Raw genomic sequence first — 23106 nt, forward strand, 5'->3', positions numbered from 1 at the left:
GAATGGTTATCAGTTGGTCTTCCTTGTTCAATTGCCATGTGGTTGCTACCTCCGAAGTCAGGTAATTTCGTTGATTTTGTGTAACTTTCCTATATGTAACCAAGCGAACTTGCAGAATTAAGAGCTTTTTCCGTAGCTCTCATGCAGCATATTTAATTTAATTTGTCTTACAGTACTGAAGCATGTCTTTTGTCATTCCTAAACGAATTTAATGCACTTGTCTAATATTTTCTCAAAATTAAGCATCTGTTCAGTAGTGAAACTGCCACCTTCAGAGATGCTGTAGTTTCTCTACAGTTCTCTGCTGAGGATGTCTGAAGTATGAATTCTTCTTCTGATACAAGAGCTGGCATATGTTGTGGATATCATTTGATTGTAGACAGGAACGTTGCTGGTACGTACCAATGGAGCGATTTCAGGAAAAGAAATGGGTGTCTGAGCTTTAGCATCATGCACGGTATGTGCAAACAGAAGCTATATACGATGAACAACCACCAAAGGTTCGTTTCCGTTTCTTTACATGTGATACAATAGTGATTGCTACTGAAGTAATGCTACAGTGAGCAAATTGTAGTGGTCGGTGATCTAACCAAAAAGAAAAAAAAAATTATTCTAGAGGGTGGGGCATGAATTATTGTACATTTAGTTTGAATAAGTTTAACCAGGGATAGACCCATTGGTGTGCCCTGAAATACTCTCATTAATTATGCAAGAACAATCTCCTTATCTTAGAGTTTCTAACCAATCTATCTCTTCCAAACTTTTGTATGCATCTAGCATATTTCAAAATTCCATATCAACAAAATTTAAAAACCACTAAAAAGAAAAATGCAAAGTGTCTTTGGGGGGAAAAAACTGCATATAAATTGCTTTCTGATTCAATGACTTATATTTTAAAATTACTTAACCAGAAAATAATTTATTCCTTTAAGACAGTAATTATCTTATAGAGGCTTTTAAATTTTAGTAGAAGTCGCTGAACTAGTTGGTTGTTATACAACTCATCTAGTTTCTATTCTAACTTTCAATAAATTATACAAGTGATAAACAAATATGGCATTACTTATAACAGTGAAAAACTTGAGTTTTAAGACCTTATCTCAAAGAGTTAAGGTGCAAACCAGGACATCTAATCATAGCCTACAAACAAAGTGATTCTCAGAGGTGTTCAACCTCTGATTCCCGGGATTAGTTCAACCTCCAGTAGTAACCATTTATGGTCTAATTAGAATGCAATAGGTTTACACTAATCTCTAAAAACAATAAAGAAAGAAAGAAAGGATAAAAGGAAACAGAGTTGTGAGGCTAAGGTCCCAACTAATTGTACAAGTACATAATGGGGCTGTTTGCACCAAAAGAAAAAGACTATTATAGGTTTTAGTATTAATAAGATTAAACTCTTGAAACTGAGTGCATAACATATACTTTACATAAGAGATGTACATAAAAATCATTTCTTACTATTTTAAAAAATAAATAATTTTTTAGTGCAAATACCTCTGTCTCCTACTAAGCTTTTCCCTACTTAATTAGAGACAGTTGCCACAGCTTGTTAGAATAGCAATGTCAACTTGTGCCATTTGTTGTTGGTGATATCTCAACTCCACTTCACATGTATTCCTTTTTCTCGGGACAAAAGATTAGGGTCACTTTTATTAATTAGTATAAATCTAAGAGGAACAAGTGGTAGGGCAGTGAAAATATTTAATTATCTTTAAAATATCTATTTTCTTAGAATGATAAGAGATAATTATAATACGAAACACATGGCACAATGAAACGCAATAATTTTAAAGTGGAAAAACTCCTTATCAACTAAGGATAAAAAAAACTACGAATCTTTTTTATAAGATCAAACTAAGCATTATAAAAATAGCGGTCACAAAACACTTATAATTCGATTGTTATTTTCGACAATCTTCTTAATGATGCTTTGTTTGGCTCCCCTTTAATGCACCGCTTCCCATGTTTGGTACTCAACCTTCATGACCCTTAATATTGTAGGCTTGCCTCTATAACTATTGAGACAAAGTTAAATTGAATCTTTAATACAGTGGAACTCCAACAAGATAAAGCATTAATCTCCTCAACTCCTCCTTTAAATGATCTCTAAGGAGCTTCTTTTGGCATCTTGGAGTTGTCCCATTCTCTTTAAAACTTTTTCTTTTATAGCCTCTAAAAAGGAACTTCTCAAACCCTAATCTGAACTAAGAAGGTAAATATTTTCTGACATGTTTGAATATACCCATTGAAAACTGTTTTGAATGACTTATAAAGCTCTCGGGCATATCTTATTCAAACAACTTCAAATATATTACTCAATATTATTTTTCTGGAGCTCTCGAAAAAATCGTGTTCAAACAACTTCAAACAAATTACTCAGCATTATTTTTCTGAAGTTCTCGAAAAAGTTTTATTCGAACAAACTTCGAACAAGATTCAAATAGACTTCAAACAAACTCCAAACAAGTTTCAAATGAACTTCAATTTTAGGACTTCTAGAATTCTATCTCAAGAGCCTTCAACATTGAGAGCCTCCTCCTCCCTTTCCTCTCTCGCACCGCCTCCTCCACTTGCCACATCTGGAGCGCGGTGCTGACACCTCCCTTTCCTCTGCTTTGTCAATTAATTAAAAATATTAAGAGTATTGTATGGATATATTATGTTTGTTTAAATGGTAAATTCATTTATTATTATATTTATTTAAATGGTTAATCCATTTCTACTCATGGATCAATTGGCTCCCCAATGCGGGGAGTTTGTCTTCTGAAATGAGACAAACGTGAGAACAGTGCACATGACTAAGATCCAAGTGAGTTACAGCATGCAGTCTGGAATCCCACCTAAATAAATGCCCCAGAAACCTGGTCAAAACTATTGTATAAGTTCCAAGTTTACTGCATCCTTTCAATCAAATGAGGTCATTCCACACTAGTGTATTTGGATTCAAAACAAAGTAAACAGTTAGGATGTTAAGCTGCAGATTGAGAAAGTCAACTGTAAGCCTTTCTATCAAAGTGCCTGCTGCTTATGTTGTGACTAGTGCATAAGAGTGGGCTTTAAAAGGCTTGCATGCATCATATTTTTGTTGTCATTGTTTCATGGCTGTGCAGATAGCAACCTATGCTCTTCCCTCTGAACGTAATTGCTTCACATATAACTATATACTAGTTCTTATAAGATAATATTCAATGCTGCTGCAATTGCTGCTAATGGCCTTTGTTTGAATATTTTGTAGCTAATCTTTTCTCTCCTTGGTTCTTTAATATTCTCTCAATTTGAAAGAGCCATTAATTTTCTAAATTTGCTAGAGCGATAAGAATGTTTTTTTTTTATTTTTTATCTTCAATGTACTCATTCTTTTTTACTGATTTAGAAGCATGACACAACATATGATTTCTTAATTGAGTTTTTATAAATTATATCTCTATTATAATATACTTTTTAATATCCATATTTAGGAGTCAATCAATTCAAGATGACAATAGTAATCATACTTTCAATGATGATAGAACAAAGAAATAGAACAGTATGGTGCACATTGACGCGAAAAATACATAGGAGTGCTTATCTGTTTCTAAGCTAAGTAAACACACAGTAAGTCAAGTGAACACTCTACTAATCAAAACCTCACCTAAAGAAGCTTTAACTTTCTATTATTGTGTCAAGCAATAATTTGAGTTTGAGTGCTAGTCAAATATTATCTCGAACTTGTAGCCGTTCGAAGGAGTTGAACTAGAGATTATTAGGAGGATCTAACTCAAGGAAATCAAAATAAATTATGTATGAGTTTTAGGATCTCTACGAGGAGTATCATCTACACATATAGTAATCATACTTTCAATGATGATAGAACAAAGAAAGATAACAGTATGGTGCACATTGACGGAAAAAATACATAGGAGTGATTATGTGTTTCTAAGCTAAGTAAACACACAGTAACTCAAGTGAACACTCTACTAGTCAAAACTTCACCTAAAGAAGCTTTAATTTTCTATTATTGTGTCAAGCAATAATTTGAGTTTGAGTGCTAGTCAAACATTATCTGGAACTTCTAGCCGTTCAAAGGAGTTGAACTAGAGATTATTAGGAGGATCTAACTCAAGGAAATCAAAATAAATTATGTGTAAGTTTTAGGATCTCTACGTGGCTTCGATGAAGGATGATCCGAAAAAGAAAAAGAAAAAATTAAAAGGATAAATAATGATCACAGTACTTTTTTTAATCTTTTTTTTCTTCTGATAAAAACTGGTCTTTATCACTGTACCTCTGCAACTAGGAGAAAGCCAGCACACCAGAGTCCGCAGCAACTTGGAGGACATCAGGAGGAGGATGCTTAGGACACGTGGCGAGATTTTAGTGGATTAGCCTGCTTTCTTATTTCTAACCACATCATTCAAATCTAGAAGCAAATTATTTATACGTCAGAGAGATACCCCTCTGACTGGGACCACGTGGAGAGCAGGAGGAGGCCCCACCCCCCCCCCCCCCCCCCCCCCCTCCCAATCCACCTCCTCATCCTACAATTATCTACGCGTTAGCTGACGCCAGCGTTTACTGTGTTCGTGGCACTTGGCGTACGGATTGAGAAGGAGACGAGGGGCAGGGAGAGGAGACACACGCACATCGAGGTCCGTCTCTGGTACATCGGACGGTTATCGTAACTTGGGAGGACCATCGATCCTCCCGCCCACTTGAATGCATGCTCCACGTGAAGCCCCATTCCATCCTGTGCTGCCCGGCCAATGGTGAAGGCCCACGTGTACATAGGCCACGAGGCCGGTGAGTACCTCCACGATGGTCGGAGGTTAGCGTGGGCCCGGTCGTGCCATCTTATGAGAGCAAGCGTGATGTTGACTTGTGGACTGGACTGGACTGGACTGGACTGGACCATGACCAGATCACATTTACTGTGTCTGTGAAGCAGTGAGGAAAGGAAGACGCTACGCTACCTCTTCTTTTTATTTATCCTATAGTGTTTGGGCATCTTCTCCCCCCCCCCCCCCCTATCTGAGAAGAGGGACTCTTCTGTCGCCCTCGTAGTGGTTTGGGTTACTAACCCAAACCTAAAACTAGAATAATGATTTGGAATAAAAATATATATGACATAAAATAAAATTAAAATGACCAATTAATAAAAAAAATATTAAAAATTTTAATGGTTGCATGGCATGGCCTCGTGCCATGCAACCGTGCCATGCAATGGCTGAGGGCGCCACGCGCCACCAGCTGCCGGCCTGGGCTAGCTCGCCGCGGTGGGGACCGCCGCCGCCGCACCCGCCGCCGCCTTTTTCCCTCTCTCTCTCTCTCTCTCTCGCGCGCTCCCTCTTTCTCTCCTCCTCTTGGCGACTCTGGCCTTCTTCTTCTTCTTCTTCTTTTCTCGGTTCCTCCTCTCTACAGCTGAGGGATCTTAGTTTAATTCCTTTTTCTTTGATTTGTTTTCTTTTGTTAATTCTAAGTTAATTTGGGCAACTAAATTGTCCAATAAGCTATACTCTTAAAAATATTTGTTAGCTAAGAATAAGTAGTACAATGATTAATTAATTGTGACTATAACTATATTGGTATCTGTAGCTTATTTGTTACTATTAGATTAATATATCTAGTTTAATTAATAATAAGCAAATTTATATATATTTCTATGCATGTTCTTATATATATATAGATAATATTTCTAGCACCTTAATTAGTGATTAATAAAGTGAAGACTAAGAGCTACAAAAATTAACTATAACTAGATTTTATATATACTTATGTTTTATTTATAATTATATATATAGTTAACCTCTTATTATTATTTTATAGTTATATACTTGGATTACTTTTATATAAGAAAAAAAAACTTATTTCATAACTAGTATTTTATAACAATAATATATTTATAGTATCAAAATTTTATTTATAGTATTAATCTGTTTATTTGAATAATAATTAAAAAAATTCTAAATTTAATAAATAATTATAATTGATACGAACGGATTCTAATTAAATAAATAACTAACTTTGTCTTATCTAAATATCCCCGTCGGCCCCGCTAGAGTTAACGTTTGATAGATGGACGAGAGAAATATATAATTTGGAGTTGGAGTAAGTCACCAAACCATCAGACAATTTTTTTCGCAATAATTATTTGAAGTTAGAGTTGGAGTCGAACCCCATGATCTCAGAAATAGTACTTATCAACTATACTATACTATGGTCATAGGGAAAAGTACCTACTATCTCTATTAAATATTAGAGTCGGTGGGTGGTTAGATCATCGGACACGTGCTTCTCACCTAACAAATTAAATATTCTAGTTGGGCAGCAGATCATCTGCAGCTTGGATTGCACGAAAATTTGCTCCATTCCGAGTAGACCATTTGTACACCAGTCAAATCCCAAACCGTGACCAGAAAACCGGGTAGTAGTAGCCAGTAATCCTCTACCTTCAGTGACCAATTTCAAGTGGATTAAGCTGCGAATGAGAGATTCGTACTATGTTATCTGGCTAAGTTATCTAGCTATGTTATCTAGAGAAAAAGGAAGAGAGAGAGACGAACTCAATCGAAGGCAAGTAGGCCTTATCCCTCTGGACCACAGACAGTCCTACATATATACATCCGGCCAACCCAAGCCCTTTTAGTACAGTAACTGGACCAAGACAGAAGATTCCCAATACTACGTGGACTAAGTGCTCGTTCATTATTTATTTATTTTCATAATACTTTTATTATTTTTAATATGAAAAGGTATAATTTTGAAACTTACGGGACTTTAAAAGTAAGAAAGCATTTATTTATAAATTATTTCTTTACACTTTACTCCAATAACTTTGTATAAGACTAAAAAATAAAACCTACAAAAACTGCACACAAAAAGAGAAAAAAAAAAAAAGAGATCAAAAATTCCTCTGCTGACGAAGCTCCTCGTCGCTGATGAACGTCCCGTGGAACCCGTACGGCACCCTCGTCGGTAACCTCACCGTCCCCACCAACTCCATGCTGGACCCGTCCACGATCGACAGCTCAGACCGGCCGCTTCGCTTGTCGTACACGAACCCGACTAAGTAACCCTCGTCCTCCTTTCCTTCCTTTGAACTGACCGGGACAAAGGTCGGCTCGCCCCCGAACCGGCCGTCACCGTACTCGAACCGCATCACATCCCCGGTCATCAGATCCACCTTCGCGATCCCGCTGCATCTCGGCCATGGCTCCGCGATCGCCATGTACGCGAACCGGCTCCTCCGACCGAGCAGGTTCGGGTTCACCTGACCCGCCTCGAGATTCACGCCCGGCACGATTTCTCTCCGGCTCGATTCGCCCGTGGTCAGATCGAGCCGGATCTCGGATAGCACGCTCCGCATCTCTTGCTCGCCGTCCGCTCGATTGAAGAACATGGCATCCGGCGGCGTCATGCAGGATCCGATGATCACGGCCGTCCGACCGTCGTCCTCCTCCCACGCGTTCCAGAGATGGAAGCAGAAGCAATCTGGGACGTCGATCCAAATCATCCTTGATTCGTCTCGATCGTATTTTGGGAGCACGCCGAAGCGTGGCATCTTTTGCGTGTCGAAGTAGAGGGGAGAGCCGCCGTGGAACATTCTGGAGAGGTCGAAGACGATTTGGTGGTCGGACATGATGGCGTAGTTCTCGGTGATCGCGAAGTCGTGCATCATGGTCGGCTGCGGCAGGGTGATGGGGACGTCGTCTGATTTGGCCCCTGTGGAGGGATCCACGTGGAAGTACTTGAGGTAGGGCTTGCTCACGATATCGTAGCTGAGGGCGAACAGCTCGCCCGAGACGGGATCGATCTTGGGGTGGGCGATCATGGGGGAGTTGAGCTGGCCTTCGAAGTCGAACCTCGCCACCGTCTCCAGGTCGCCATCGCTGGTGAGGCGTATGTGGTACGGGAGGTCGTCCTCCGACATGGCGAGGAGGCGGCCGGCGAAGTACGCCAAGCCGGCGTTTGCGACGCCGGCCCCCTGCGCCGCGTCCACCATCCCCAAGGCGGCGCGGAGGTGGAAGAGGGCGAGGCGGGCTAGCCCGGTGGCGCCGTGAAGCTCGCCGACGCAACGAGGAAAGACGGGGCTGCCGGAGGCCGCCTCCTGAACTAGGCGGCTCGTGCGGGTGAACCGGCACGAGTAGGTCGCCTCCGCGGGGCCCAGAAGCCGCACTGCGTGGATCATCCCGTCGCCGTCGAACAGGTGGTGGGGCCCGGACGGGTCCAACATCGGGTTGGCGCCATTTCGGATATACACGCCGTGTAGCTCCGCCGGTATCCGGCCGTGAATCTCGAGGCGGGACTCGGGCGGCGACTCTGGCACGGGAGCAAAGTTTCCGGCCAGCTGGACGGACGGATCGGATGTAGGAGGCAGCGGACGCTTCCTCTCCAACGGTACGACGACTTTCTCCTCCACTGCATCGAGCGCGAACGCTAGAAGCTTCTGCAACGGGTTTCGAGATAATTCCGGGGCATTCGTGGTACTAATCCTCCTGGTAACTCTCGGCTTCGTAGCTACCTTATCGAGCTCCTTAGGAATGGGGATGGCCTTCTTAGAAGGCGAAGTGAGCACCATGGATGTGGAACGATTAGGAGTAGTAAGAGACATGCCAAGGCTACGGCGGACGTTATATTCGATGTGGCGTAAATTAAATAACGGGCAAACATTTATATACAATATCGGAAGAAGAGGAGTATGGATCTAGTTGGAGGACACGTGGAGGTGGGGTAAGATCGGTGGTCCCACGTGGGCTCCATGTGGGATGGAAGGTGGAGGCCACGCCCCGGGGGTTGGGGTGAGGGACGTGGGAACGGCTACGAGGCCAAGACGCCCCTGGATTATGCGGAAGCTACTTCGTTCGGGTGCAGTGAATACTACTAATTCTTCTTCTGCTACGTTTCCATTTCCGGGGTGCTCTCATGGCGGTATTAGGTAGGGGGAGAGGTGGAGGGAGACGACGACGTCGGGATGACAAGTGTCCCAGTGAAGGGGATGGTTTGGATTTGTGCGGTTGGAGGACAGTGGGAGTACCACCGTCCTGGGCGAAGGCGATTTAGTTCCACGAGGGAACTCATGCACAAATACATTTTTCGGATGGCAATGTTTAGAAAATCCCACGTTATATTCCTTATATATACATAAGGAATATGGTGATGGCATCGTTTATTTAATTTATAACAACTATAAGCTTCCTTGCAAGATTAGTTTAGTTTACAGTCAGCAAAAGTTAAAAGAGATAATTTATTACGCTTAAACTATTTACACTGTTACTATTTACACGTGCCTCTTGAATTGTTTTATGACATACAGATTCTCCGACTATTAAAAAATTTAAAAAGACCAAAATGCCCTTCTGAGAAGGGGAGAGTATTTTTGTAAACTAAAATTATATTTCTTACTTTCTAAAATATAGAAGGATAAACATGTACGATAATTTGATAATTTATGGATAAAAAAATAAATAGACGAGTTTTTGACCAACATAGCACCGTTTGAAACTTAATTTATCAAAATAGATTATCGTCCAAACTTATTATCGAAAGAGGTAAGTTAATTATATTCTTAGTAAAAATGCTTATAAGTTGAGTACTCTACTATTCTAGGTAAAACACTAAACTTTTCGGCACTTTTGTTCTTAATGGAAATGTTGAACATTTAAGCGTTTGTCTTTATTAACGAATTAACGTGTCAGTTAAACGTTGGGGTTAAGCATTAAAGAAACGCTGCCTAGTTCAGTAGCTTTGGTAAAATTCTAATAACTTTAGTGTTTTTAGTAGGGTTTCTAAAACTTTAGAGCTTGTTTTCTGAGGTATAAAAGCAGTTGCAAAATAAATGCCTAAGTGGTAAGCGTCTTAAATAGAAAACGCTAAACTCGTCAGCGTTTCATAGTAATAAAATGCTGAAGAGTTTAACATTTCATACTTTCACTAAGGTGAGATGCTGAACGCTTCAGCGTCTCATGTGACTTCAACCCGTACCTTAACTAGTAACTAATCAATAGTTCTCAAATCCTCATCTCTTCACCATCAAGTCGCTGCACTCCATTTTCTCTCCCTCACTCTCTTCGGTGATCCATCGACGCTTATGGTGCTGTATCACTCTATCCGACAAATCATGTTGAGGATCATCACTGCGTCACCGCGTCACTGCGTCACCGCGTCACTGCGTCACCCCTCTTCTCCTTCCCCTTATTGTTATAGTTATGATCAATCTGCTATACAGCTATTGCACGCATTATTTAAGGTGAACAAAATATTCATGTATTATACAATATATTACAAGATAACAAATCATTTGAAACATCTAATGAAGAGGATATGGATGCTTTGTTAGAGGGTGATTTAACTGATAATGAGTCTAATGGAATTGTAGTCAATCCAATCGATAATTTTGACCCGATGCTATAATTGTATAATGTAGGTTTGACACAAAGTGTTGCTGTTATTAATCCACTTGCTGATCCTCCATGGTATATTTGTGATGATTTACATGTTGGGATGTTATTTATGAGCAAAAAAGAAGTACAAATATATTTAGAAATAAATGCTATTAGCATGCATCATTTATTTAAAGTTAAAATCTAACAATTTATATACTAAATGCAAATAAGATGATATATGCCAATAGAGCTTACAAGCAGTGTTACGTAAGAGACATAGAATTTAAAAAATTACTAAATATAATAGTCAACATACTTGTTTCAATCTTTCTTTAAGTAAAGACCATCGTTAGTTGAATATAAAATTTGTCGCACATAAAATTAAAATGTTTATCAATAACGATACAATCATTAGTGTTGCTCAGCTGCAAACTCACATTTATGAAAAGTATTACTATCAAATTTTATATTAAAAGGCTTGGAAGGCAAACAAAAGGTCATTAAAGATGTATTTGGTGGTTAGGCTGATTCTTATAACTAATTGTCATTATTCATGCATAAATTACAACATAAGAATTCGAGTACAGTTGTGTTATGGAAGAAAGTCCATTCAGATGAACCAAATACAGAGTTATTTAAACATAGGTTTTGGTCATTTAGTCTTTTCATTGAGGGATTTGCATATTATAAGCCGGTGTTAAATATTGATGGTGCATATCTCTATGAAAAATATAAAGAGACTTATTTGTTGTAGTCACTACTAATGCAAATGATTGTGTGTTTTATCTCACATATGCTATAGTCGAGAGTGAGAATGTTGATAATTGGAGTTGGTTCCTTACTTGCTTGTACTCTAGGATTGTATTTCAGAGTACCTAGAGCCTATCGATGCATCTATATTATGGTTGTAAAGACACCATAGAATAGAGGTGATATGGAGGGGCGAGGTTTATATTGTTGATTATATCTTACTTTTTTTAGGCTAAACTTTCTAATTATAGTTCACATTTTTACTTTTAGGATTCAAGGCTTCTAATATGTAGGCGCTATTTTATGCGTACTATGGGACTATGTGAGGCTAATCCACAAATAGTTGATATCCTAGTGTAGACCGGATTTTACTATGCATATCGACTTGTCAGAATACATACTGATTGGATATTAATTACTACATCAGTAGAGCGTTGGCGACCAGAGACACACACATTCATATGAATGTTGGAGAGATCATTATTACGTTATAGGATATTGCTATATTATTAGTCTATACATTCATGAGCTTGGTGTGATTAGGACCATAGCTATTTAGTGAGATGGTCTATGTCTAGAGCTCCTAGTAGTTATCTCACCTTAGACAGTGAGACTTGGTTCATTGCTACGCATGCATTAGTTGAGGGAGACATCTGACGCCTTTCCGGTAGATGCTGATGTTTAGATGATTAGATAGTATGCTAGGGCTTATATTTTAAAGATCATGGGGCGCTTCATTTTTACAAACAAGCCTGGAGATGCAGTGTAATTGATCTATCTTCCACTATTACGGGAGTTGGACTATACTAGCAGACTTAGTTAGAAAAGTGTCACATTAGTAGTACTGTATTAAGAGCTATTTCGTGTTAGTCAACATAATGTAGAAGAGATAGCTGGGCTACTTGTTTTATTATAAGTATGTATAAATTGATCTTTTGGTAAGTACTTACATATAATTATATTTTTTTTGTTTAAGTTATTAAGATAATTATATGTTTGGATATGAGAACGACTACATATGACTAGGCATGACAAACAGTTGGCTCTCGCTGAGGTTGTCAGTACTGAGCCAAAGGAGTCTCAACTGACTTAGTCTCAGCCGGGTGATGCACTTAGTACTATGTGAAAGTGCAAGCGAAGTTATAACTAAAATTCGGCACTACATATATTGTGTTTTTATCGAGACCAACTTGACCAAGAACATGATGATCAAGTAATATATGACAATATATAAAATTACTTCTAACATAATATATTCAACTTATTTTACTAATGTGCAGATTATATGAGAGCCATATATAGAAGCATTGGCTAAATTACTAGCAATATGTACAATAGATAGAAATAATTGAAAGCTGAGGCCACCACTTATTTATTTTGATATTATTAAGTGGCATTTTCCAGATCGAGTCATGCGTCAATTTGGTCGGACTCATCAAATTCATACTTCATGCAATACTACAGACAAGTTTCACATTATCGATAAGCATGATAAGAGCACTTATGATTAGCAGGCTCACTATACAGAGCATATTGCCATATGAGAGTAGCATGAAGCTAGCATAGTGGATCATAGTCGGAGGTTGTAGTGATGAGTTATAGAAATCCATACATGTTATGGTATAGGAGAATTATATAAAGGTTGATTTGTCCATTATCAGATAGGCTACATATACGATTTTTGCCCTCTAGCTCAACTATTGAGGTTGTTGTATGTTTAGTATAAATTGTAATATTTTAAAAGGTTTGAGATTTACCAAAAAAAATTAACTAACTACTTAATATATGGTGTAGGTTCATTCTTTATTCAATATTCACTATTGAGGCTCAAATGCACATGCCACATGTAGTAGTGGTGGTCAAGCATTGGTGAGTGTGGTTGTTGACATGTGTGCCGATGCATTGCAGATGGTTGATGAGTCGTGATATATATATATATGCTTCTCCTATAGTGCATAGGCCAATGTCAGCTCTTGCAGAGCATCAGCCATTACCACCTTCTAGAGTTAGAGATAAAAAGGTATAGGTAGAGCAAGAGAGAGAAGTACAACTACTGCGAAATAAGTCATAGAGGAGGCAACTATACATGACCCGACTATAGAGGAGACGACTAGAAAGAAGTCAACTAGAGAGGAGCCGATTAGAGAGTCGATTATAGAGGATGCGACTAGAGAAAAGCCGATTAGAGAGCAGACTACAGGAAAGCAGCCAGTAGATGTAGACATGCCTACTTCACAGCTTATGAAAAAAAAAAAATAAACCACAACATGTACGATTTTATATACCAAAAGGATAGATACTTGTTTTAAAACTTGAAATATTTTAATGTAAATATATGTTATTTAGTGATTTTAATTTCAATATGGTTTGATGTGAATTTACTAGTTTTACATGTGTTTTGTGGATCCTCAAATATGTAAATATTATGCTATCACCAAAATGTCTTTATTATTATTAATGTGTTCGAATATATTTTCCTTTAGAGTTGCCCGATGATTGTTTATTTGTAAATTTTTTTTTTTGTTGTAAATGTGCATTTTCTCACTTTTTGTATGAAAACATTCATATAAGGAAGTTGTATTGTGGTTGACTCTAATCAGTCGATCTACACTAAGAGTTGAGCAAGTCATAATGCTTTTTGGTTATTAATGAGAGCTGAAAAATTGTGCTTAGATGTGGTGTATCAGATATCTCGGAACACTCTATTATGCTAAAATATAAGAATAATAAATATTATATTATCACTATTTATAATTATAAAATGCCAACGAGTTCACCATTTTATATTATAAAACACTGAAAATATCATTAACTACAACGAGAAATACTAAAATGTTTACCATTTCACTCTTGGAAAAAAAAAACAAAAGCTCATCTCATTAGTATTTTTCTTTTAAAGGTAAAGCGTTAGATATTTTAGCGCTTTAAGTAGGGTCACAATTAATTTAACTCCTTTTAATAATAAGTTTAGACGGTAGTCCATTTTAATAAATTAATTATGGTCAAAAACATAATAAATCTTAAATAAATAAATAAATAAATAAAGGCCGCCCAGCGCATAATATGACCGGCCAAATTAAGAAAAGTAGGGATTTCTAGTGCTGTTTATAAGAAATGTTATCCATATAGGTTGGTGATGGTCGACACCAGGAAGACTTTTTGTTCCAACCACGTACCAAAAGCACAAACTTATGAGATAACGTGCCATTTCTTTACTGGAAAGCGAAACAGATGATGACTAGTACGAAACACTATGCTTAGTTAGAGTCCAAGGAGGAATAATCTTTGGACTCATTATGTTTCAAATCCTATGTAATGATTCATCTCCCCCCCACCCCTTTGGCCCCTTGTCGCTTGTTGGAATATTATTTATGTCAACTTGTTCCAATGCGCTGATCCGCGACTGTGTTCAGCTCGTACTTTCGGCTGGTTTTCTTATTTTGTATTAAAATAATTAAGTTGGTGATCTATTTATATATATATATATATATATATATATATATATATATATAAAGTTTGATAAATTCTATTTAAATAATATAAAATTATAAATTTAGTGCGGATCAATCACACGCATCTAATCATTCTTTAGATAGATATAAATAAGTTTAAAATTTGAGCGGACATATTCTGATTGATACATTGGTGCATATTTAACTAATCAATCACACGTATATATGCAATATTCTGTGTCATACATCTTCTTGGTGATAAGTCGGCAATAAATGCACTGATTTAATTAGGCACTATATTGTGTGCATGAGATAGGTCTCTCGATCTATTTCGGCTAATTTGATTAGTTTTTTTGTTCGCTTTTTAGCTCAAAATATGTATATTTTTTTTCTCAATTTAAATGGGTTCCTTTCTAGTAGTATTAGAAACTTTAGAAGATATTTTAGGGCATGTAATTAATATATGCTTAGATCTTAAGACGAAAGGTTAATTATGGATTTAATTGCTGTAACCGGATCGATTTTATTCGTTAACCCATTTAGCTCGGATCCAATTACAAAATCTCATATCTATTTATAAAATGGGTCGAATTTAATTTCATGACTACAAGATCCGTTTTGATCCGGGTCGGATCCAATATCAATGTATCAATTTGTTGAGGTTCTGATGATATATTATAATATATAATAATTTAAAATCTTTCTATATGTCATCGTCTATCTACATGGCCAAGCTAAAGAGAGAAAGAGAGGAAAATGAACTTTTATGCTATACTATTTATCACAACCGATAACATCTAAACATTTATATATCATCATTTATTTTGGTAATGCATTAAAAATGTTAAGTGCTCATCAGATATAAATGATTGGCAAATAATTATCTCATGATTAGGGGTGTAGATGAGTCTGGTTTGCTTAGGCTTAGCTCATTTAATAAACTAGCTCTATTTTTTTTCTTCTCAAAGCTCGTCTCAACTAAAGCTGAGTCGACCTGCAGTCATGCACCGAGCTTAAGCCTTAATCAAGCCCAAGCCTTAAATGAGCCCAAAATCCTTATATGAGCCATTGGACTAAAGTTGACCACCAGGCCGGCGGAGCTAGGTTCGGGCCTAGCTTTTTGGGCCAACCTAGTTTAAATATTTGTTCGCGGCTTGACTCACCAATCATTTAGATCGGGTCGAGTTTGGGTCGGGCTAGAATATTCTAACTTATTACCGTCCACTAGCCCATTAAATATTGGGCTTGGATTGGGTATAATAGGTCTAACATAATGAGTTAAATTTAAAAAATATTATATCTTGTTGAGCTAAGTTTAATATGCTTATATGATAAAATTTAGTTATCTTCTTCTATGAGAACATATTTATATTTTGATATATAGTTTACCGAATATCTAATGTGGGACTAAAAAAATCATAAGAATATGCATGCATTATGAGTCGAGACATATATGAGAGTAGTGGGTCAAACTTTCTGGCCTAATGGGACGGGCAAAAGATTAGTCCATGCCACCCACTACTATCTCAGGCTTGGATCGGCCTGTGCTTAGTCCGACTAAAATTGGGCAGATTCGGACCAGTCAAGCCTAATGATCATCTCTATATCGGATAAAAGATTTAACCAGCTCAAAATGAGCAGAGCTCGAGTCGCTCATTTATTTTGACAACCGTACTGGTGATATTTTTTAGAATTTTTTATATAAATGCATTTATTTGACAAAAATAAGAGTCTTATCTATTGTTCCATTTGTATTATAATTCAATGCGGGCATTTGCATAAATTTTTTTTTTGAGTTATTAAAATAGTAAAATCAGACACTTTGTGTACATATCTTATATAAATTATACGTATTTTATTATATAAAAAACATTTAGTATAAAAAAATAAATGCGGCCGGTTTTAGGAGCTTAATCTTATTATTATTAAAACTTAAGATGTTTTTTTCTTCTGCAAATAGCCCAAGTTCGACTTATATTTGAAGTGATTCAACAATAAATGGTTCCGATATAGATATTATGTTTAACTTTCTGATTTAAAATCTGATTCAAGTCTATAATTGAAAAAATTACATAGAAATAGATTCAATTATGGTACATATCTGATCAAATTCGATTCGATTACGTTCCTACTCGATTTGTTACCAGTAATTATAAATGAGGAATTCTAATTGGTAGTTTGAGATATTATATCGTAGTTAATTGGTTATCTATAAATTAATTTAAATAACTGTAATTCTTAATATAGATGTGAGACACTAAAAGCTTCGATTTGATATTATTATTATTATTATTATTATTATAATAAATGGAATTAGACTTGCACAATGAAACAAGATCAAAGGTTCGGGATATTTTGAGTTTCATAATATTAGTTTTTCTATTAATTGCTCTAAATATTGGATTTAGAAAACTGAATTAAACAAATTTATCTTGGGACATACCATTAAGCCATATTATTAGGTGATATATTGCTGAACTTATGAGCATTAGATCTTATTTGAATCCAGTGCAAGCTTATTGATTTATTATAAATTGGCTAGATTTGTTCTCTATTTTATAACCCTAACTTGCTTGTCTCATTAAGAGCCATCGGTTGAAAAGTAGGAAAAGAATAAAACCAACCTAATTGTCGTCTTTTCTCATATCAAAGATGAACAATATATAAGTATAATTCCAACCTTCTATGTGTTTTAAATTTCGTGTGTGCATATATATATATATTATCAAACAAAAAATGGATGATAAAAAATGATATTGGTCGGAGATAAGGGATAATGCTACTTTGGCATTTTAGTGCCCTAATTGTTTGTTATAATGCCATTGATTTAAGACCAAATGTATATTTTCTATGTGTAATGAGTTTGTTTAAATATCATTCTTCTGACCCGAGCCGTAAAGCTAATTTGTCAACAATAAATTTACTATATAAAATTCAACTTATGACCTTCATAAGTGGGTATCCTCCCAACTTTTATACGATATATTACTGTAGAAACACACAATTACAATAAAATAACACTATTTATAAAAATTTAATTATAAGAAAGAGAAAAAAAAAATATAATTTATAATTAGATTCGGTGCGAGCTGATCCAAACTCCTCCTTAGAGGGATCGATGTGCGAATGCTAACACATTGATTACTTGGATTCAATGTCTCCCATTTTCTCATGATCTATTGACATGCTTAGGACTTGCAACAAGAAATTAAACGTTAGTTATAGGTATCAGGCCAGGTTGAAATTGAGTGAGGCGAGGCCTTGGCCTGGGAACTGGGGCACACAAGATTTTGACCTAAAACTCAGGCCGGGCAATCGCGGGCTTTTTAGCGGCCCCACTTATTACTTCTTTGTACCAAACTTATAATACCGAAAATTCTTTCCAACGTTGAAGATGGTTCGCTGCCCGAAATGCTACGACTCCACCCCACTCGCCGGCGCCTGAGAGAGCGTTCCCCGCGGCAAGCGCTATAGATACCTTCAAATTAATCCATTGTACCCCTCTGCTCGCTCTTTCGCTCCCTCTCCCCTCCCAAAGAGAGCTCGAAGGACCGGGACCTAAGCGCGATTTGCTCCTCCGTGCGATTTCGAACCCTAGCCGATCCTGGTAACGTCCTTCCCCAAACCCTAATTCCTAGTTGTCTCTCCCGGATTTCTGTATTTGGACCGTGGATTAAGGTAAGCGGCGGGGTTATTCCCTCCTCGGCTGGAAATTCTTGAATTCTTTAATGTTCTTTTAACCTGCATTTGGTGTTGAAATTTGAGTTGAATTGGTGGCCGTTTTGTTATCTTTTGCTCGATTGGTGTATGCTGATTGGTAGAGAATATCGGGATTAGAGCTTTAAGATTCTCAATGCGCGTGGTAGAGAGAAGAATAGAACGAAAGAATTTGCACATCCTAAAGAGCCAAGACTTGTGGCGGGTGTCTGTTGGTGTGAATATATTGTGATATTTCTTTGTTAGGTTGCTATAAGTAATGAATAAAAACATTATGTTAAGGAGATTTTGACTTTTAATAAGTTTTGTCATAAGAATTTACTAAGTTTGTTGGCATTGTGGCAACTTGAAGAAGATGCTTCAAAGTGTCAATCATTATGGATAGATTGAAGTATCGGCTAAGCTCGATCCATATTTTGGTCAATGCTGATTCAATCAATCCCCAATTCAAATCATCTGAAACGGAAGGCCATGATACGAGCCGCCTTCTATCAAGGTTAAGAGAGTCTTTGAGATTGATTAATAGATGGATCAGAATAATGTTTTGGGATTTGGTAGATCCAGGATGAAGGATCGAATCTATTAGAATGTTCGTCGAAACGGGGGTCGGAGTGGTGGATGTGATGGAGCTCGGCTAGGATTGATGAAGGTGGATTAATGGAGGTGTATGGTAGGTCAGAGTGCTGTGCAAGGCAGAGAAGAGGAGAGAGAGTGAGTCGTTTCTCAGGGACAAAAGGGGCGATCGAATGGAAGGAAAAGGAGCTTGACCAATATTGGTGGTCTGCTGGATTGAGGGAAGGTTGAGGGAGAAAGAGAGAAGAGACAAAGAAGAAGAGTTGATTAATTCCAGAAGTAATTGCTCAGGTGCAGCACAGCTATTTGTAGGTGCGCTCCACAATAATGGTGTTCGGTCGGCCTAACCCAAGTGGTTCAGTCTGACTCACAATAATTAGATACTCTTAAGCAAATGACTTAACAAAATACTAGAAAATACTACTCTAGGTGAGTCTCTTTGTTGGGCATTCAAACACCAAAACCCTCTTTCTGCTATCAGGTATTGGTGTTCGGATGCCTAGCCAGGGGGTTCGAATGCCAAAGACCAAGACTTACACTATTGGCTGATAAGGACCCTTATTCTTTAGCAAACAAATGAACAACTACTACAAAATCAAAGCAACAAAGATGATTGGCTAGGGAACTATCTCATATTAGGCCAATATAGTCGATATGATCGATACATATTGTCTTCTTAAGCACCTAATCCCTATTCCGAAACCGATACTTAGAATCTTGCAAATGATATAATTCAAGATGAATTTCTTGTTAAATTTCTTAGCGTATTCTTTTTTTATGTATTTAATTTGATTTGACCTAGTATATTGAGGACGTCTCTTGGTGTAATAGTAAGGCTTGCTTTTGCACTCGAGAGGTTATGAGTTCCAGTAATGGGAAAAAAAACTCTTTCCTGCCTAGGTTATGATAATAACCTCTGTGGTGGCGGAAGCCCTATGGGTTAGGACAATTTTTTCTTGATTTTACTTGATACGTAATGAATTTCTGTTTGCTATAAAGTCGAAACCTTTGACAAATAGAAAATTAAGGAAACTTATAAGGGTGAAGCCTTTAGTTGTAAAATGATGAAAGTGAAATCACTTATTGGTTGGTGGAAATTCACAAGGTATAGTAGTCAATACATAATCCATTATTTAGTTTTAAGTTAATTGTAGTGCCTATACTTTATGAGGTAAATTTGCGTTTGTGCATTGTTACTTTCTAACTTTGGTGCCGTTCTTGGTTGTGTGGTTGAATCATGGCTAATATCTCGCAGCTGGTGATGGGCCGTAGGTAACCTAATGAACCATACATCTGATCTAGAAGATTTTGGTTCATGTCATTAGGGTTGCCTTGATTTCTAACATCGTTTGTACCACAAACACCAGGGTTTGCGAGATATCGAAAAGGCCTTCCGTTCGTCCTCGCGAATAGCCATGTGGTTCATCTCCAAGCCTTGCTCGCTCGTTTTCTTTGCTGCCTACGATCTTGTTGTGGCCACGATGGTTTGAGGAACGTTGGTTTTGATATTAATTATTACGAACCGGCTTGATGATGGTGGTGGTCTGCGAATGCAGATGCAGATGTGATATATGATTGAAAGCTATGATTGGTCTACAACTATGGTGAAGATTGTACGGGGGTAGAGACGATTAAGATATAGAGACGAATGGAGAGAAATAGGCATGCCCTACGGGACTAGGGGGATTGACGAAAGAGGGAGATTAGAAGCTAGACGAAATCGTGCCAATGGAAGAGATGGCGCTGATTGGTAAAAGAGGAGGAAGATGTTGAGGTCGACGGCCTAGTTGAGAGAGATGCCAGGGCAAAAGTCAATTTATCTTTCATTTCAAGCATGCCTAAGATACAAGCCATAAGACCTTATTTATAGAGATTAAATTAAAAAGTCTAAAATAAATTTAACTAAATCAGTTTTCTTTATCTTCTCGGATTCATCCTTCATTTCTCTGCAGATAGATTTCGAATTTGGAGAAGTCGTGAATACCAAAGTTGTAGAATATTACTCAATTGGTTTGATATTACTCGGACATTTGTAGAATATTTTACGAATATTTTTTCAAAATCGCACAGAGTTAAATTTAGCTAATTAAATAAAATCCTAACCTATTAAGGCTTTAACTGAACCAAATAAGCAAATAAGATAACTAGACTCAATTCATTGAGTCCAATGTCCCTATAATGTGATCTGATCTGATCTAGATCGCATTAGTTAACACATTTGTTGTTAAGGTTGTTTGAGATGCTAGTTTTAGGAGATTGTTTCGGATCGAATAAGACTGAAATACCTCAATTTTAGATGAAATTTCAGACCATGATTTGTGCATCCATGACTCCGTTTTTCCCTCTTTCATGATTGTAATATTATCTTAAAACATGGAGTGTGAATCAAAACTGAGATTCAACATCGCTAGGGAAGATCCCCCACTAGAAAAGAATTTTGAGATTGAGAAAAGTTTTATAGGCTTTTCAAATGACAAGAGGAGATGCTCAAGATGGTCCATTATGGCTGCTCATTTCTTGCTTTCTACATGAAGTTGAGGTCTTAACCTGTTAATTTTATATTACATGGATATCTAGTGCCAATTGCACGATTTAAATCAGCTATATCTGTTTCCTTTTTCTGTTCTTCAGCGAATTCAATGCTCTTTCTTCTTCTTGACTTTGATTTTCATTTTTATTATTACGTACCATCTTAATTGGCTTGAAAAGTTGCATTTTTTATATGCAAATGTAAGACTCCATAAATGTACGTGCTTTGACTTGAGTTGTCATATAGGAGGATGACTAGGTACAAATAAGCAGAATGTGGTGTTAAACTAACTATTTACTTTTGGAAAATTCTAATATTATGATTGCAGTTGGTATATAAGTTTTCATATGGTTTCTTGAACGTTCTAAAATTAGTTTCAATCAAAAGTTCCCAGAGCTTAAGGATTTAAATCATTCTAGTATTTATCTTCTGCAGGAAGCTTTTCATCTGAGTCATAAGTTACATTACCAGGAAGTGATATTGAAAGTTATCTATTTTTGAACAGGAGAAAAAGAAAAGGAAACTTGAAAGATGGAGAGTTCCAGTGAGATGGAGAAAGAACTGAAGAAACTGGAACCTGTGCAATTAAATGAGCAGGAGAAAGTGGAAATTCTAGTGATTGAGGAAATTTCAAACAAAGAAGAATATGTAATTAAGCAGGTACATGAATTTAACGAAAGTGTTCCAACGGGGGAGCATAAGGAGGGCAATGATGTAGAACTAGAAGATTATGAAGAAAAGGGAGAAGATGAAGGACTGGTAGAACCAAATATTATGGAGGAAGATTTAGGAAGTGACTCGTATGACATGTTCAGTGGTGATTCAGATAGTGATCAAAAACCAACTTCTGGAAATGAAGATGAATCAAACTTTGAGGTTGGTATGTTTCTGTTTTTTGCTTCATAATTTCCTCATAGTCAAAACAATTTGCTTGACCTGTTTTACATTAAAAGTGGCATGCTTAAGATGCTAGACATAAATACCTCTTCTTTGATTGTATTTCTTCTATGTGTTAACAAATTAAGAGAATTGAGCAGAGTACCCACAAAAAAATTACTTAGCATCTACTGAAATTTCATTCAACACACAAGAAAATTAGTAAATGTTTTTTCTTTTTATATTGAGTAGGGCATAGATTTTAGTGGAAGTTTTAGCTAATGTCCATCTCAATGGAAGTTGATGCAAATGTATAATAAAATACCAAATCGAAGATTGAATCCTCGTGCATGAGTCTCCCACCAATATGTGGTTCATAAATTGCCATGCCTATTGACACAAATGGCATGTATCTGCTATGTGTCATGTCAATGAATTATCGAGACGGATACCGGGGATATCCCAATTCTCCCTCATGGGCAATTGTGTTGACGCGTGTCACTAGAAATTGAGTATATTTTACTTTAAACAAACTTAAGTTGAGGTCTTTTTCATCCCTTTTGATACCTTCTTGCATTGTAGTGCTTGATTTATATAGATTATACTTTTTTAGAAATCAAAGAAAAATTCTTATCTAATTTTTCTAAATTTATTTGCCCGAACTTAAAAGCTTTGAGAAAAATTGGGAAAAAAAATATGATGAGATTATAATCTAATTATAGTATATAGTGTTGAAGGACTTTATGTTAGCCCTTAAAATCCAATTTTAAGGCTCTCAAAAGATTTAATATTATTTTTTTGGTATGTCAAAAGAGTAGGAAATTTTACAAATCGCACCCTATATTTA

The 23106-nt window shown here is 36.9% G+C and overlaps 2 protein-coding genes across 6 annotated transcripts in view; one reads left to right on the top strand and one right to left on the bottom strand.

Annotated features, from left to right (window-relative positions):
• Nucleotides 1–6810: 6810 nt before the first annotated feature.
• On the bottom strand, nucleotides 6811–9175 carry LOC140763248 (9-cis-epoxycarotenoid dioxygenase NCED3, chloroplastic-like). The gene has a single exon (XM_073101347.1). It carries the CDS (start codon nucleotides 8588–8590, stop codon nucleotides 6881–6883), a length of 1710 nt encoding a protein of 569 aa, XP_072957448.1. The 5' UTR covers nucleotides 8591–9175; the 3' UTR covers nucleotides 6811–6880.
• Nucleotides 9176–17934: 8759 nt separating this feature from the next.
• Nucleotides 17935–23106, top strand: part of LOC140762225 (protein CHROMATIN REMODELING 20) — a 37902-nt gene continuing 32730 nt past the window's right edge. For 2 of the 5 annotated variants that reach the window (XR_012104709.1, XM_073099879.1), the window contains exons 1-2: nucleotides 17935–18170; nucleotides 21889–22259. Coding sequence is in view for 3 of the 5 variants with exons in the window: in XM_073099879.1 (XP_072955980.1) it covers nucleotides 21915–22259 (345 nt within the window). In the remaining 2 variants the exon portion in view is untranslated. The remainder of the gene's footprint in view (nucleotides 18171–21888; nucleotides 22260–23106) is intronic. The other 3 variants (XM_073099877.1, XM_073099876.1, XM_073099878.1) reach the window with 3 other exon arrangements.

The sequence above is a fragment of the Typha angustifolia genome, chromosome 7 (genome assembly GCF_048772165.1).
Source record: "Typha angustifolia cultivar Huaian chromosome 7, ASM4877216v1, whole genome shotgun sequence".
NCBI classification, from domain to species: domain Eukaryota; kingdom Viridiplantae; phylum Streptophyta; class Magnoliopsida; order Poales; family Typhaceae; genus Typha; species Typha angustifolia.